Consider the following 18,506-nt stretch of genomic DNA (forward strand, 5'->3'; position numbering starts at 1 on the left):
GCTAAGAAGGTCAGCAAGACTCTCTTCCGCAGTATCTGGCCAGCTCCTTGACCATTTTTTCCCCGTGTGCCCATGAGGGACTAGGAGAGAAGGAGTCGTCAGTCACACACCCCAGAAGCATCAGACTCACCGTCTGCAACGTCTTACACAGATGACAGGACTCTGCCTGGCTGGCAGCCAGCACGGACACTTCAAGATGGTGCCGCAGGTGTCTGTGGGAGGCTCAGAGCAAACACCGGAAGATTCACCGCCTCTACAGACGGTGGCGTTTCTCTTGAACAGAGCTATAAAAGAAATCGCATTTCACTGCTTGTTGCCTCAATCTCAAGGCTACATTTGCTTTTGTTAAAACACATTGTATGTCTCCATTTTGGTGGATGTTACATAAGACAAATCATTTTAAAATTAATGCCAAAACCACAAAATTACTAACCTGATCGGTAATTCCATAATGCAGCAAGGAGACTACCAGAAAATAAAATTACAAATCAGAATCCCTTATAAATACACACACAGGCCGGGCGCAGCAGCTCACGCTGTAATCCCAGCACTTTGGGAGGCCGAGCTAGGTTGATCACCTGAGGTTGGGAGTTCAAGACCAGCCTGGCTAACATGGTGAATCCCCCCGTCTCTTAAAAAACAGAAAGATAAATTACACGCAAAAAAAAAAATCCCCAAATAGTAGTGGAATTCAGCAGTATTTAAGGGTAACACCATATGGGCGTTCTGCAAGACAGCAAGGTTGGCTGAACATTCACAAATCAATGTCATGTCCCACATTAACAGAGTAAAAGACAGGCAAGTGTAATCATTGCAACAGATGCAGCAAAGTCACTTCACAAAGTTAACAGTCATCCCTGGAGGCAAAACGCACAGTCAGCCCCAAGTGGCGTGTTTGCTTCTTTCTCTGGTCCCAGTCCTGCCCAGCCCTGCCCCTGGGAGACTTGCAATGCAGTGACTTCAGTCTCAGTAACTGCCTACAACAAAAAGCCCACATTCCTCAGATGTACAGACTCCGTGTCTACAACGTACCATCTGCAGTGCTCCCTGTACAACCCATAGTTACCAGACACACAGTGAGGCAAGTGTGTCCCCACTCCAAATAAAGGAACATCAGGAGACATCCTGTGAGAAGACCCAGATGCTGGAATTAGCAGATGAGGATTTTAATACACGTAGAGTACTACAGACGGGCAGATGCATGTCTTTAGCCATAAATTAGAAACCAGCTTTAGAACAGATACAGACCGGGTGTGGTGGCTCACACCTGTAATCCCAGCTCTGGAAGAACGAATGAGACAGGTGGATCACCTGAGGTTGGGAGTTGAGAACAGCCTGACCAACATGGAGAAACTCTGTATCTACTAAAAATACAAAAATTAGCCAGGGGTGGTGGCACAGGGGAGGCTGAGGAAGGAGAATCGCTTGAACTCAGGAGGTGAAGGTTGCGGTGAGCCAAGATTGCGCCACTGCACTCCAGCCTGGGCAACAAAAGCACAACTCTTGTCTCAAAAAAAAAAAAAAAAAGAAAGACTGACAAATACATCTGAAATAAAAAATGCAGCCAGGCATCGAAGCTCATGCCTGTAATCCCAGCACTTTGGGAGGCCAAGGCAGGAGAACCGCTTGAGTCCAGGAGGCAGAGGAGAAATCCTGTCCCTACCAAAAAAATATTTTAAGTAAAAATACATTTTACATTCAGGTGTGGGGCTGTCCAAGAGTGACCTTCTCTGGACGTGGAAACACAGGGCAATTTTGCTTACAACTTTCTATTTTTTTTTTTCCTTGAGATGGAGTTTCGCTCATTACCCAGGCTGGAGTGTAATGGCGTGATCTCGGCTCACCACAACCTCCGCCTCCTGGGTTCAAGCAATTCTCCTGCCTCAGCCTGAGTAGCTGGGACTACAGGCACGCACCACCATGCCCAGCTAATTTCTGTATTTTTAGTAGAGACGGGGTTTCACCTTGTTGACCAGGATGGTCTTGATCTCTTGACCTCGTGATCCTTGGCCTCCCAAAGTGCTGGGATTACAGGCTTGAGCCACCACGCCCAGCCTACAACTTTTTATTTTTCTGTATGTTCTTTATTTTACAAGGAACATTTTGTTTTTGCTTATTTTTTAAAATTGTTTATTTGCTTCTCTGCACTAGCAATGTTTTTTCACTGTATTTTCCGATCCATCTGGAAGAGGAAAATTTTGGTGCAAGTTTCAAAAATGTAACCAACCAAATGCCTGACACAACAGAAGAGAGATGAGGGCTGAGTCACGTGAAAAGTCTCTGGCAAACAGGAGCGTGGTTTGGTTGCAGGAAGAAAACACAACTATAAAACCCTTTGGTCACTGAAGGCTGCAGAGGGCCAGCACGTAACTAGAGTGGTGGTCAGGGGGAGGGGCCAGGGGTTCACATAGGTGTCACCGTCAAACCCAGGGTGGGTGTGGGTGGGGGCTGGATCCCCACAGACATCCCAGGGCCATGGGGAGGGCAGGCAGACCAGGAACCCAGCCGGAATCATCCACGCCCATGCATCTGTATCATCACACAGGAAAGCTGCTGACCAGGCACCATCTGAGGCAGTGGCTGGAAAAATAAGCCACCCAGCAGGGGCTTCTGGAGTCCCTTCACCCCCGTGTCCTGGGTACAGAAGGTTCATGGAGAAAGCAGCAGCCTGGCCTTGTTTTCCACACACCACACTTCCCATGAGTTCCATTTGAAAAGCAGCCTGCTGCTCCCTGAGTCCCCAGCGCTGGAGACACCGGGTCCTTCCCACTCTACAAAAGCACACACCTGGAGAGGAGCTGTGGTGCCAGGGCCACATGGGAGGCACGTCCTTGCAGGCCCTCGCCCTGTTCCTAATGAACAGGCCTGTGACAGAAGAACCTGTGACTGCCCCGCCCCCACCGTACACATCAGTTCTGAGAACGCTCACGTGCACTGAGGAAACCCACCCGTCTCGCATTTCCCCCAGTCTAACGTTACAAACTAATCACACAACTGTGCAGGACCTTCTACTCCCCCACACAGAGCCAAGTCAAAGGTAACCCCGGCTCAGCAGAGACCCCAGCACACAGCAGCGGCCGCGTCACACACAGGGGCCCCAGCACACAGCTTCGGCCGCGTCACACACAGGGGCCCCAGCACACAGCAGTGGCCATGTCACATGCAGGGACCCCAGCACACAGCAGCGGCCATGTCACATGCAGGGATATGCTACTGCCAACAGTCACTCTCCACTCTGCAGGCTCCCAGAGCCACATGCGGCTGCTACAGACACACTTCCTCCTTCCCTCCTCCAGAAGTGCCATCCCTGACACAGCAAGGGAAGCCCTAGGCTCTGCCCCCAGTGGCCCTGGCTTCCACCTTGTTCTGTCCCACAGGCTGTTCTGAAGCCTACGGTCCAACCAGATTCTCAAAACAAGACGACTATGGCTGCATCATACATACAACTCCACATCCCATGACAGGTCCAGAGTACAACAAAATTAGTCACTTTTATTTAAAAGAAACATTACAAATAAGTGTGCAAAATTAAACTTCATGATTAAATACACATAAAAATAACATGCATACTTTACATCAAAATCCACATACAAAGTTAGTTGATTACATGACAGTAATGGTAAAGCAACTGGCAAAACTGAGAACTTGCTGCTGTGCAGATTTTATACGTTTGCAATCTGAAATCAAAACCATAAAATAAAGTTTCTTTCAAGGGAATTTAAGAAAAGTAAATATATATCCCAAGTAGCAGACAATGTAGAGCCCATAACCTGTTTTAGTTACCAGATGTTAAAAAGTTCTGTGCCTTTCCTTTCCAAAATGTTAGTGTGTGGCTATTCTTATGAATGAGGGGAGGAGAGATGGTGGGGCTTAGAGACCAGACCAAGGTGTTTCCCTCCACAGCAGCGGGAACTGCAGTGGGCGCTCCAGGACCCTGCTCTGGCAGACGACCCCGAAGTTCAAGGATGCTTCCCCCGTAATGAATGTTCAAAGTCTGTGCATCATTTCTGTTCCCTACAAGTAACTGGGAAACTGAGATTTCACCCAGAATGTAACCAGGATACCCCGTGGAGTCTCCATCCCACACGGGGGACTGACCCCGGGACTGACTGCTTGGCTTCTAGGGTGGGCCTGGCATTTGTCTTGTTCGAATGGCGCCAACAGAGACAGAGACGCCACACACAGCCACAGATGACCAGGCTGCGGGCAGGGAGAAGACCATGGGCTGGGCTCCCACGAAGGAAACATCACACTGTGTTCTCTCCAGGTCATTTTTCTTCATGTCTGATGGGAGAAGGAATCCTCCTTTTCTAAGGCAAGCTGCTGGTGCTCTATCTAAATCTGCTGATAACGTAAGAACTTACATTTACACACTGTTCACTTCCCCACAGCAGACTCAGCATGATGGAATCTGTTGCAAAAACACAGTTGAACTTGTACCCTCGGCCCAGTCCCCAGGTCTGTGTGGAGCCCCCGTCAGGTGAGGATGCAGTGGAGCTGCTGAAGCGAACGTCACAGCTGAACCCATGGGAACAGCCACTGAGTACCTACGGTGCCTTGATGATGATTCTCTCTTTAATACTGGAAATGGGAGTCCTCAGGAAAGCAGACAACCACGTATGGCTTCAAGACCAAGTCCCTGGGCAGCCGCTCCAGCCCGTGGCCCAGGAGGCCCCTGGGGCGCTAGCACCAGCCCCGAGAGCCTGAAGGTGACAGGCGGTGGGTGCTGTGGTGCTCCCGGCCGGGAGTCACATCTTGTCATCGGTCATTTCTAGAAACTGTGCGTAGACATCTCGGATGCACTCCCCCTTGGGGTTGAACAGGAATTTGTAGTAGCTCCCGTCCGCACAAATCGCTGGGACAGAAGGAGACAGCTTTACCTGTGTGTTTCTTTCCCCCAAAGTTAAAAGCAAAGAGTCCCATGGAGCTGAACTGCAAAGAGCCTCTCAGAGCCAAGCAGCTGCTCTCAAAGCCCCAAAGTCCCCAGCTCTGCGCTGAGAGCACATGGCACATACAGCCGGGAGCCCTGACTGTCTTGGGTGAACAACTCATCTCCTAGTGCTGGCTACAGGGTAACGAACATTCTTTGGTTGTCTGTGCAAACATTAGACGCCCTGTCCCAGGGACTTCCTGGGGAAACTGGAGGGAGGGGGACTGATGATATCCCAAATGGCCGTGTAGACCGTAAGCAGGACACACTGAGCCCCCAGGAGAAGTAAGGGGAACTGAGTGGTCATGGGTGTGCCACAGCGCGGTGGTGGGACGTCTGTGGGAAGCTGGGTCAGAAGCTCAGTGGATGGATCCTAGGTGAAGTGGGCAGGGACGTTCTCTCCAGGAAGGACCACTCACCAATGACGGCGTTTGGCTCTGTTCCAAAGGCACAAATGCACGGAGAGCCTGACGGAACCTGAAACTTGGAGAAACTCCATTTGGAACTGAAGTATTTTGGAAGGAAACTCGCTGAGGCCAAACTGTGAAGACAAAGAAGCAAAGAAAGGGTGACTGCACCTGCAAAAAGTTTACAAAAAGTCACCTGCTTGAACTGAGAATGCTGCTGAAAATATTAAAATATTCTTTTAGTTTTAGCTTTAATGGCTTTTTTTTTTGCTATGCATAACAAAACCTGTTGTAAGATTTTTTTTATTTTTTATTATTTTTTTTGAAACGGAGTTTCCCTCTTGTTACCCAGGCTGGAGTGCAATGGCACGATCTTGGCTCACTGCAACCTCCGTCTCCTGGGTTCAGGCAATTCTCCTGCCACAGCCTCCCGAGTAGCTGGGATTACAGGCACGTGCCACCACGCCCAGCTAACTTTTTGTATTTTTAGTAGAGACAGGGTTTCACCATGTTGACCAGGATGGTCTTGATCTCTTGACCTCGTGATCCACCCACCTCGGCCTCCCAAAGTGCTGGGATTACAGGTGTGAGCCACCGTACCTGGCCGATTTTATTTTTAAATTCTATTTTTGCTTTTTTTTTTTTGAGACAGGGTTTCACCATGTTGGTCAGGCTATCCTTGAACTCCTGACCTCAGGTGATCCGCCTGCCTTGGCCTCCAAAGTGCTTGGATTACAGGCGTGAGCCACCACACCCGGCCTATTTTTGCTTTTAATCTTTTTTTTTTTTTGAGACGGAGTCTTGCTCTGTCACCCAGGCTGGAGTGCAGTAGTATGATCTTAGCTCACTGCAACTCCTGCCTCCCGGGTTCAAGCAATTCTCCTGCCTCAGTCTCCTGGGTAGCTGGGACTATAGGCGCCCGCCACCGTGTTCAGTTAATTTTTTGTATTTTTAATAGAAACAGGGTTTCACCATGCTGGCCAGGCTGGTCTCAAAGTCCTGACCTCAGGTGATCCACCCACCTCGGCCACCCAAAGTGCTGGGATTACACGTGTGAGCCACTGCGGCCAGCCTGCACTGATTTTCGAACCTCAATAAATATCAAAGTAGATGAAAAAGACTTCAACACTGATGGCACGTAAGGCCTAACCACAGCGACCTGCTGGTCTGGGGAGGTCTCTCCTGTCCACACTGAAACAACGGGGACTCCTTTCATCCTCGGGCTTTTCCCCCACCAGGCGTCCCAACACCCACCTGGACTGTTTATTCCTTTTGGGATCTTCAGCTGCAAAAATGTGCACTGTGCCGTGGTCGCTGGATACGCAGATGAGGGACGCATCCTGATTGAAGTTAATGCTACAGAGAAAACCAGCACAGCTCAGGCCTTGAGTGGACATGGAGGAGTCCAGAGGCTTGACCCACAGAACTTGTCAGCACCCGGGAAGACCTCAAGGTTCCTACACCAGAGGTGCCAACCTTGAATACTGCCCTTTCTTCAACAAGCCAACAACCATCCCCACAGCACCACAGGTCGAAGCCACAAAGCACAATTCAGTGAGCCACGGTCCCCACAAATGCAGCTGACGAGCTCTGTGCCTGGGAGAAGGAAGGGGCATCCTGCAGAGCACCCCCCCACGAGCCACTCAGGGCTGCTCTCACGAGACTCGGGTGAGAAACACATTCTCTCCAGGAGGTACAGGCTGCCCCTGTGGAGGTCACCTGGGCTGGGGCAGGCACTGGCTATGTGCTGTCTGTTTTGGGAGCAGACAAGCGTGTGCTTTGCACGCCACACGGCCCAGGACTTCATGGGTAAAGCCACTGTATTTACAAATTAATTACATTTTCATCCCAAAGACCCAAATGCTGCTCAATACTAGGGAAGGGAGAGACACCAGGACGCCTGGCCGTGGTCACAGGGTGTGAGACCCTGCCCAAGCAGGGCTTCAGCACTAGTCCCCCCAGAGGCTGTAGGGATACCACTGTGGGGTGGCAGTGTGGCCTCTCAGACTGTAAAAGTCCTGAACCAGACGAACCAACAGAATCTCCAGCACTTCCTTAAACACAAGCCAGAGTGCTGATGAGGAGGTGAAACTGGCAAAAACACCAGAAAGACGAAAAATAAACAGGGATGAACCCGAGCCTGCCAGCCAGGGCAGCGTGAGACCCTTCTCTACAAAAACACAACAATTAGCCAGGTGAGCTGGTGCACAAGTGTGGTTCCAGCTACTCAGGAGGTCAAGGCTGTAGTTAGCCATGATAACGCCACTGTACTCCAGCCTGGGCGGCGGAGCAAGACCTTGACTCAAAAACAAAAAACAAAAAAAAACCAACAATAGAAACCAGCAAATACGGATAAACAAGGAAGCAGGGTTCATTATAATATTCTTTCTACTTTTGTGTAATTTTCCAAGATAAAAACTTAAAATTAGTCACAATTTAAAAAGCTGGAACCCAACTGTCTAGCAGCCCGACAGCCTTCCTCCTCTAGTCTTACAGGGTAGAGGGTGGCTGCTCCTACCCGCTCTCCCAAGTCCCAAAGGCCCAGTTCCGTGCTGTCTGCCCAAAGCTCTTCTCCAGGTGAAGGTGGGGGTGCCCTTACCAGTAAATATTGGCTGCTTGAGATCCTCTTCGCAGTTCCTGGATTAAATGCCCTGATGAAGTATCAAATATTCTTATAAGGGTCCCCTTTGAAAAACAGTGAAGTGTTTCATTATCAAAGATTTGAAACTTTTTTGTTAGTTTTTGAAATGATTAACATTCACAAACTAGCCCACACAAGCCTTTCTCAAACTCACCCACATCATCTAAGACTAACTTTCTCCTCCAACTGCCAGCACACAGCCGTACCCCTGAGAATGAGTTGGCTCCTGCTCCCACAGCACTGGGCACAAGTCAAGAGAGGCTTCGAGAGACAAGCTCCTGGCCAGGCAGCATGGACTGACTCTGGATGCTGGCATCCCTGGCTGACACCCAGGAGGAACACCCAGGCTCCCTGTTCCCGCCACACATGGCCCTCATCTAGAGAAGCATCCTCCGAACCCTAACTCCCTCAGATAGCTAGGAAAAGCAGCACAGGAATCCTGTCATCAAAAAGGTAAGGCAAAATAAAATAAAGGACTTAAAACCATTTGTGTCAACTACACTGGCTTTCCTGAGAGAGGTGCCCAAGACCTCATGGGGGTGTTTTCAACATTTCTTCCAGAAGGTGGAAGACTCTCCAGCTGATTCTGACAGCTGGGAAAACGAACACTGTTGCATCTTTGGTGGAACACTCTTTGACAACATCCGACAAAAAATCTCTACATCCTTCAACTCAGCAGCCCTACCCCTGGGAGTGCAGCAGGGAACCCAGCTTGTGGGGGACAAGGCGGGAGCAGCCTCACGAGGTGACTGCCAACAGCATGAGACGGGTCACAGATACTACGAGGCTCCATGTAATCCCATCCACCCAGTTATCCCGGAGGGCACTGCCGAGTTAAGGCAGGAAGTGGAGAAGCACACCGTGATCCCACGCTCTGAACAGGAATTCCACTAAAGAAGAAAAAGTTGCAGGGAGGTGGAGAAGGAGAACATAAAGGCAAAAAGGGCAAGAAAAAAATGTACAAACATATGGAGAAATTGTATTCATAATCCATACAAAATTATACATATTTTGTTGCTAATACAACAGCACTGTAAAAAATATTACCTAAAAAATAATTAACCCTGTTTTCAGCTGAGTCCCAGGAGTGAACAGGACATGCACCCCAAGCCGCTTGTCCCCACATGTGGAGAAGTGGCCCTGGCGCTGGCACCAGGTCAAAGGGCTGGAGCAGGCCCCCACCCTAAATGTCAGCAGACCGTGCCCGAAAATGTGCACCGTCACTGCTTTGCGGTCCCACCCTACTTCACAGTTGACCATTTCCTACAAAGTAACACTGGGCTTGCAGTCTTCCATGAAAACTATAGTCAAAGACACCAATTTTCTTTGTAAAAATCTGAATTCAGGCAAAAGGAAGTATTAAAAACCCCAGATTTAAAATTATTTTTAAAAATTAACAGCTGTTCTGATCTGGCAAATTAAGATAATGTGTCCAATATTTCCATATTTTCAGTTACAATCTGGTGGCAATTCAGTGAAGACATAACCCTAGGCAGGTGAAAAGGGTTTGCAGCTGTTATCAGGCTATGGTTCTGCCATGTCTGCAACAACACGATCAAGCTTTCGCATCCAATTATTCTAACGATAAGAAACTCGGGCGTGTATGTATTTTTTTTCTTTTGTTTTTGAGACGAAGTCTCACTCTGTCACCTGGGCTGGAGTGCAGCAGCACAATCTCAGCTCACTGCAACCTCCACCTCCTGGGTTCAAGTGATTCTCCTGCGGGTCAGCCTTCTGAGTAGCTGGGAGTACAGGCGAAAATCACCACGCTGAGCTAATTTTTGTATTTTTAGTAGAGACAGGATTTCACCATGTTGGCCAGGCTGTTCTTGAATTCCTGACCTCAAGTGATCTGCCCGCCTTAGCACTGGGATTACAGGCGTCCTGTGTTTTTTCAAATAATTTATCATATTTTACAAGACGTTTGTTTGTAAACAACTGGAAATAAAACCAGTCCTTTGGCACAAGACAACTTGTGAAGACCTCGACCCCTCTGTGACATGACCAGCCAGGTCCACGGGCCCCTGAGGGGCTCTAGGCTGGGGTAGGCCCACCACCTTTGGGTCTTGATACAGGGAATGGCCAGTTTTCTGAGCCTGCTGCTCCAGGAGGCATGATGCCAACAAGGTGAGGAACACACTTACTTTCTCAGATGCGGTTGCAATTCTTGTTCCCTGCAGGTTGAGTGCGATGCAGCTCAGGACACCCTCATGTGCAGGAATGTCCACGGGTGGCTTCTCCGTGCTGGCCAGGTCCACGAGCTGCACGTGGCCTGTGTGCGTGCCCGGGAAGGCCAGAAGGGAGTTGTTACTATTGGGACAGAGGACACAGAGGCCTGCGTGGAGACAGAGGACACCTATCAGGAACTGCCTTTTATTTCTCACAGCCAAAATCCACTTTCTGCCCCCAAGTTCTCTGAAAAAAATAGCAGTAAGAATTAAAAATGGGTTTTCATTTACATCAGAATCACAGTCAATTTAAAGACTTTTCAGCTGGGCGTGGTGGCTCACGCCTGTAATCCCAGCACTTTGGGAGGCAGAGGCGGGCGGATCACGAACAAGGTCAAGAGATGGAGATCATCCTAGCCAACATGGTGAAACCCCATCTCTACTAAAAATACAAAAATTAGCTGGGCATGGTGGCACATGCCTGTAGTCCCAGCTACTCAGGAGGCTGTGGCAGGACAATTGCTTAAACCGGGAGGTGGAGGTTGTAGTGAGCCGAGATCCCGCCACTGCACTCCAGCCTGGCGCCTGGTGACAGGGTAAGACTCTATCTCAAAAAAAAAAGGCTTTTCATTGTAAAGAGTGTCAGAGCCAAGCAAAGCTACCGCTCATGAGAACTCCTCATAATCAAGACGTGTTGAACAACTTTACTAACTGTCCGTCTGTCGCAGTACTCACTACCAAAAACGCAATGCCAAATTATAAACTTTAAAAGCAGCTCCATTAGCAACAACATAAAAATATTAGAAACAAAGGAATAAATTAACATATTACAAGACCTATCCATAACAGTAACACCTTGAAAAGGAAGACCACAGAAGATCTGACAGAGAGCTGGTCTGTGATTGAGGGCAGGAAGATTTGCTATAAATATGTAACTCATCTACAGAGTCAGTGCAATCACAGCTAACATCTCGGTAAGGATTCCTGAAGAAAGACAGCTGATATTAAGAGTTATAAGGAAAAACAAAGGCACTAGAATAGCCCACATTTATTTTTAAGTAAGAATGAGATTGGAAGACTTATGTTACCAGTTTCAGATTCACTTTAAACCTCTCATCAAGGCAGGATGGTACTGGCATAAGGACAGAAACACAGATCAATGGAACAAAGAGTCCAGAAAAAAACTTGTATTTATTTAATCTAAACAAAGGCACCAAGGTTAGATGTCCACAAAGAAAACAACCCAAGCTTGTACCTCACACTGAATATAAAATTTACTTTACAATGAAAAGCCTTTTTTTTTTTTTTTTGGAATGGATCAAAGACTTAACTTTAGGTGTAAAGCTACTAAATGTGTAGAAGAAAACATCAAAGACATCTTTTAAACAATATTTGCAAAAGTGTGCCAAGTAAAGGGCTAAATCTACAATATATAAAGAATTCCTACAGCCAGGCGCAGTGGCTCATCCCTGTAATCCCAGCATTTTGTGAGGCCAAGGCAGTCGAATCACCTCAGGTCAGGAGTTTGAGACCAGCCTGGCCAACATAATAAAACCCCATCTCTACTAAAAATACAAAAATTAGCTGGGCATGGTGGCAGGCACCTGTAATCCCAGCTACTCAGGAGGCTGAGGCAGGACAATCGCTTGAACCCAGGAGGTTGCAGCTGTAGGGAGTTGGAATAGCCCCCCCACCCCCTGGGGGGATCAGCAGCAAGGCCACTGTAACCTTTGGGTGAACTTGAGAGAAGTGAAACCATAACAGGAGGATGTGTATGTCTCAGGGTAGAACAGAGATGGGCTTAGAGAGAGATAACCAGCTTTCACTGACCTTGCTGCCAGATAGTTTTTAGCTAAAGTGTGTTAACTGAAGTATGAGAATAATAACCACAGGCTGCCCTAAGTAACTGCACCCTCCCTCTGCTACGTGCTTTGTGAACATAAAGTTCACTGAAACAGGTCGGGGCCGAAGAGACTGACAGCCTCAACTCTCAGACTGCCGGGCCCAGCTTTCTCCACGTCTGTGTCTGTGCCTTTCTTTATCCCCCACCGTTCCCTTTTAAGTCTTTGAACCCTCATGCAGCACAGGACACAGCACACGCCAGATGCAGTGAGCCAACATCGAATCACTGCACTCCAGTCTAGGTGACAGAGCGAGACTCCATCTCCAAAAAAAGAGAATTCTTACATCCCAGGATAAGTCCAGTCTAGGTGACAGAGCGAGACTCCATCTCCAAAAAAAGAGAATTCTTACATCCCAGGATAAGATAAACCACCAGCTAAAAAATGGGCAAAACATTTGGGGCATTTACCAAAAGATCTCAAAAGGCAAGAACCACACGGAAAGGCATCACCACCGCCAGTCGAGAGAAACCCAAAGTAAAACCACAAGGAGATGCTGTTAACAGTGAGACATCATCACACATGCATGGGCGGCCACAGCTAGAAAGACTGAAAACTCCAGAGCACTCATACACCACGGATGAGATGCAAGAGGACACAGCCACTCCAGAAAACAAATGGCAGCACTTCACAGGTAGGCACAACCACAGCATGAGCCGGCAGCTGAATCCCTCAGGATCAACGCAAGAGAAATGAAAACTATCCAAAGGCCAGTATGGGAACATGCATGGCACTTCTTATTCATAATAGCTAAAAAATGGCCGCAGGGACCAACAGCTGTGACTTTTCAATAAAAGGAGCAAACCCCACCCCCCACCCCCACACACGGAGAGAGGACAAACACATCTAAAGAAACAGAACTTGAGAGCTGAGCGGGGAGGGGACTATCCCAAGAACGTTTTCCAGGATATGAGACTGGTTTTTTTCTTTTCTTGAGATGGAGTCTTGCTCTGTCGCCCAGGCTGGAGTGCAGTGGTACAATCTCAGCTCACTGTGACCTCTGCCTCCTGGGTTCAAGCGATTCTCCTGCCTCAGCCTCCTGAGTAGCCAGCATGACAGGCTGATTTTTTGTATTTTTAGTAGAGACGGGGTTTCACCATGTTAGCCAGGATGGTCTCAACCTCCCCACCTTGTGACCCACCCACCTAGGCCTCCCAAAGTGCTGGGATTACAGGTGTGAGCCACCACAACTGGCATCGTTTTTTTTTTTTTTTTTGAGACGGATTGTTGCTTTGTCATCTAGGCTGGAGTACAATGGTGCGATCTCAGCTCACTGCAACCTCCACCTCCCAGGTTCAAGTGATTCTCCTGCCTCAGTCTCCCAAGTTGCTGGGATTGAGACCTGCTACCACGTTCATCTAATTTTTTGTATTTTTAGTAGAGATGGAGTTTCACTATGTTAACCAGTCTGGTCTCAAACTCCTGACCTCGAGATCTATCCACCTTGGCTTCCCAAAGTGCTGGGATTACAGGCGTGAGCTACCACTCCCAGCCTCAAATGGTATTCTTAAAATGAGTGAGTTTTATGTAAATTATACACCAACAATGCCAGGGCAAAACCCCTAAATTAAAAAAGATACAAAGATGGTACAATCAATGACAAAGTCAGACACAAACAATCCTCCAATTCAGAAGACAAGGGAAGGAAATTATTTTTTTGTTGTTGTTCTTATTTATTTATTATTACTATTATTTTTTTGGGGGGGGAGGAAGGCAGGAAGGGAGGGAAGAAGGACGGTAGGGAGGAAGGAAGGGATGAAGGAAGAAGGAAGGGAGGAAGCGGGGAGGGAGGGAAAAGGACGGTAGGGAGGAAGGAAGGGATGAAGGAAGGAAGGAAGGAAGGAAGGGAGGAAGCGGGGAGGGAGGGAGGAAGGGAGGGAAGGGAAGGAAGGAAATCAAGCAATGAGAGAGACATTGCCGACCTGGATCTAGAGGTTTACAAGTTGATTTCTTTTTTTTTTTTGAGAGAAGGAAAGAAAAAAAAAATAAGTAAAGGAGAGGAAGAAAGAGGAAGAGAAAGAGGGAGAGTAAATGGAAATATTGCTTTATTTTGAAAAAAATTGAGTATTAATAATGGCCAATCAATGTTTCATTTAAACTTATGGGTAGGTGTGATGTGGTATTGACAAGAATGTATATTTCGTGTATTTGAAGTGGAGAGCTCTATGAATATTTATTAAGTTTACTTGTTCCGGATCTGAGTTCGAGTCCTTGATATCCTTATTAATTTTCTGTCTCATTGAATCTAAGTCTCGTATCTGGGTGTTAGGATTGTTAGCTCTTGTTGTTGCATTGATCCTTTTACCACTATATCTTTGTTGCTTTAAAATCTATTTTCTCCGATATGAGAATTGCAACTCCTGCTTTTTATTTATTTATTTGTTTGTTTATTTATTTTTTTCTTTTTTTTTTCAGAGGTAGCAAATTTCTTCATTCTCAAACAAGGGAGAAGACATTATTTATTTATTATTTATTTTTGCTCTCCATTTGGTTGGTAAATCTTTCTCCATCCCTTTGTTTTGAGTCTTTGTGTATCCTTGCATGTGAAACAGGTCTGGATGTAACATGCCATTGGTATTATTTTTTTTAAAGATGGGGTTTCACCATGTTGATCAGGCTGGTCTTGAACTCCCGACCTCAGGTGATCCACCCGCCTTGGCCTCCAAAGTGCCTGGATTACAGGCATGAGCCACCGCACCCGGCCCAGGAAATCTTTGAGTCTAGAACTCAGCGGCTCCTAACGTGGTGAAAACATAGGTTCCTGGTTCACTGCGGAGGTCCTCAGTGGCCAAAATCAGGGGGTGGGAGGGAACAGGTGACGGAATTTCCCCCAAGTGAGAGCCCTCACTCTGTGACTCTGGTCAGAAGGTGGCTTTGGGATGGTGAGCTGCAGGCCCTGAAAAGTCATCTCCCTGGAGGCCCCCCTGTGCTCAGGACTGCTCTCGCCAAGCCTGCTGCGCAAACAGACCCGCTTGGAGAAGAAAACGCCCGGGACAGGCCGCATCTCCACATGGACCCATTTCCCACGGCCACCCGTCTGCTCAAGTATTTACCTTTGGGGTTATAGCAGGTTTCAAACACGTGCAACTGATGCGGATTGTGTGTGAATGTGAACACCTTAATCATGGAGTCCAAAACCACCACAATTCTGGAAAGAAAAACATGATCAGAGTTGTCTTCCTCAAAAGTCAGACCCAGACATTCATGCTCCTGCTCTTATCGTACTGAAACTGAGAAACACTGGAAATACGCAGAAAAGAATGATTCCTGAGGAAAACACCACTGTGGGCAGGTCACCAGCGTGCCGCCTGGAGGTGAGTGCACATGGAGGGAGGTCAGCCTAAGGGACCTTGCTGGGTTCAGAGAGACATCATCAAACATTCCATCTAGGTTCACAACTAAGCAAAACACGGCAGAAGTGATATTTTTATGCTACTGTGTCTGGAAAAATAAGAAAGGTTTCAAAGCAGAAGATCCTAGAGGCATTTTTTTTTTTTTGAGACGGAGTCTCGCTCTGTTGCCCAGGCTGGAGTGCAGTGGTGTGAACTCACCTCACTGCAACCTCCATCTCCTGGTTCAAGCAATTCTCCTCAGCCTCCCAAGTAGCTGGGACTACAGGCACGTGCGACCATGCCTAGCTAATTTTATATTTTTAGTAGAGACAGGGTTTCCCCATGTTGGCCAGGCTGGTCTCAAACACCTGACCTCATGATCCGCCCGCCTCAGCCTCCTGTAGTGCTAGGATTATAGGCGTGAGCCATTGTACCCGGACCAGGGCCAACATTTTAATATGTCATTTCCTAAACATTTTCCTGCCAAAAATAGAAAAGTAATTGTCGTCTTTGGAGAAAGTGAAATTCCACTTTAAAACATTACTGATACCAAACCCACCTATCTCGCCGCAGTTTGACTGCTTTGACTTCGGTAGAAAATTCTATTTCAATAACAGTCTTCTTCTTCAAGTCATCCCAGATCATTACTGAAATATCAGAAAGAATGGATGAATGCAGTCATAAACAGGCCATGGTGCTGGCATGCAGAGATGCCAGCTTGAGGCATAAGGTGGTTTCTCTTCCCACTGGGCACGGCTGCCCCCACCCCCAGGCCTCAGACACACACCCGCACCTGGGAGGCCTTGGGGTACAACTCAAAAGGTGAGCTGTGCCAGGGATTCACCCTCAGGCCCCTTCCCCACTCAGAGGGTCTCTCCTTCTTGGTATCTGGCTACCTACTTGCTCCCTCTGCCCATTCCTCTCTCGGTACACACACACCCAGTCCTGGTCTCAGGCAATCCACTGGCCTCACATACACAGGCACGCTAAATGCATTCATCTCTCTGGCAACCCTTGCCCTGGCCTGGTTACTTTCCTCTCTCCCTGCCCTTCCTTGGTTCCACCCGACCGAGCCCATGGGCAAGCCTGACCACAGGTACTGATGTTAAAGTGCTGAAAATAAACCTGCATCAGAAGAGAGGCTTCAGTTCTGGTGGTTTTTTTGACAGGGTCTCACTCTGTCACCCATGATAGAGTGCAGTGGCGCGATCTCAGCTCACTGCAACCTCTGCCTCCTGGGTTCAAGTGATTCTCCTGCCTCAGCCTCCCGAGCAGCTGGGACTACAGGCATGCACCACCATGCCCAGCTTAATTTTTGTATTTTTAGTAGAGATGGGGTTTTACCATGTTGGCCGGGCTGATATCGAACTCCTGACCTCGTGGTCCGCCTGCCTCAGCCTCCCAAAGTGCTGGAATTACAGGCGTGAGCCACCGTGCCTGACCAAGAGGCTTCAGTTTTAAAGTGAAATCAGAGGGACACAAACCAGGACCGGCAAGGTCTTCACTCCACTCAATCTCCTGCGTTGTTCTTGCTCTTTCTTTGAGATTGGGTCCCATTCTCTTGCTCAGGCTGGAGTGTGCAGTGGCACAATTTTGGCTCACTGCAGCCTCGACCTCCCAGGCTCAAGAGATTCTCCTATGTCAGCTTCCCAAATGGCTGGGACTACAGGCATACACTACCAGGCCCAGCTAATTTTTGTAATTTTGGTAGAGATGGGGTTTTGCCATGTTGCCCAGGCTGGTCTCAAACTTCTGGGCTGAAGTGATCCACCCGCCTCAACTTCCCAAAGTGCTAGGTTTGCAGGCATGAGCCACTGTACCCAGCCCCTGCTCTATTTTAAGTTCAAAATTTCTTCTGTCCTGTTTGCCTGCTAACATTGCAATGTTCTGTTAGGATGAATTAGCAGTTTGTGTTCTAAGGGCTAATTTACAGATAAGCTTTAAGGACGAGAATGCCAATCAGCACCATGCTTTTGAAGAACCACAGGAGAAATGGGTGCAGTGGCTCACGCCTGTAATCCCAGCACTTTGGGAAGCTGAGGTGTGAGACTGCTTAAGGCCAAGAGTTCAAGACCAGCCTGGGCAACACAGTGAGACCCCTGTCCCTGGGGGATGGGGGGAAGTTCTTAAAAATTAGTCACAGCTGGGCGCAGTGGCTCACACCTGTAATCCCAGCACTTTGGGAGGCCAAGGTGGGAGGATCATGAGGTCAAGAGTTCGAGACCAGCCTGGCCAACATGGCGAAACCCCCGTCTCTGCTAAAAATACAAAACTTAGCTGGGCATGGTGGTAAGCGCCTATAATCCCAGCTACTCAGGAGGCTGAGGCAAGAGAATCACTAGAACCTGGAAGGTAGAGGTTGCAGTGAGCTGAAACTGCGCCACTGCACTCCAGCATGGGCAAGAAGAGCAAAACTCCATCTCAACAAGAACAAAAAAAATTAGTCACAGCTACTCGGGCTGAGTCCAGGAGTTTGAGTCTGCAGTGAGCTATGATCACCCCACTGCACTCCAATCTGGGCAACAGAAGGAGACCCTGTCTCAAAAAAGCACACAAATAACACAGCCAGGTGTGATGGCTCACACCTGTAATCACAGGACTTTGGGAGGCAGAGGCAGGCAGATCACTGGAGCTCGAGTCTGAGACCAGCATGGACACCATGTTGAAAGGCCGTCCCTACTACCAATACATAAATCAGCCAGGTGTGGTGGGTGCTCTTGTAGTCCCAGCTACTTGGGAGGCTGAGGCAGATCACCTGAGCCTGGGGAGGTCAAAGCTGCAGTGAGCCAAGATTGTGTAACTGCATGCCAGCCTGGGCAACACAGTGAGACCCTGCCTCAAAAAAATAAATAAATAAACTTAAAAAAATAAAGTTTACTAGTTTAAAAAAAGTACCTTTATATGGTACAAAAAGTACACTTATTCAGAAACTGCTGAATACTGCTTTATTCTAAGTCTGTAAAACTTCTAAGGCTTTTTCACCTCTCAGAAACTTTATGAGAATGAGACCTGAAATTATCTTATACAAATGGCTCCCTTGTTAGTACCTGGGGTACCCCAGCAGTGCCAGATGTAGAAAAGGGAGGCGGCCCTGTAGGCCTCCTAACTTCCATCTGTAAGCTTCCTT

The 18,506-nt window shown here is 48.0% G+C and overlaps 1 protein-coding gene across 3 annotated transcripts in view; it reads right to left on the bottom strand.

The window, feature by feature from the left end:
* WDR45B (WD repeat domain 45B) overlaps window positions 1-18,506 on the bottom strand; it is a 63,158-nt gene that overhangs the window by 27,465 nt on the left and 17,187 nt on the right. For 2 of the 3 annotated variants that reach the window (XM_035302250.3, XM_008997977.5), the window contains exons 4-10: window positions 15,939-16,026; window positions 15,101-15,195; window positions 10,123-10,313; window positions 7,937-8,022; window positions 6,592-6,693; window positions 5,350-5,471; window positions 131-284 (exon numbers count right to left, since the gene is read on the bottom strand). In XM_035302250.3, the coding sequence (XP_035158141.1) occupies window positions 131-284; window positions 5,350-5,471; window positions 6,592-6,693; window positions 7,937-8,022; window positions 10,123-10,313; window positions 15,101-15,195; window positions 15,939-16,026 (838 nt within the window). Of the gene's footprint in view, window positions 1-130; window positions 285-3,472; window positions 4,856-5,349; window positions 5,472-6,591; window positions 6,694-7,936; window positions 8,023-10,122; window positions 10,314-15,100; window positions 15,196-15,938; window positions 16,027-18,506 lie in introns of those variants that run through there. The other variant, XM_002748853.7, reaches the window with a different exon arrangement.

This window comes from Callithrix jacchus, chromosome 5 (genome assembly GCF_049354715.1).
Source record: "Callithrix jacchus isolate 240 chromosome 5, calJac240_pri, whole genome shotgun sequence".
Lineage (NCBI taxonomy): Eukaryota > Metazoa > Chordata > Mammalia > Primates > Cebidae > Callithrix > Callithrix jacchus.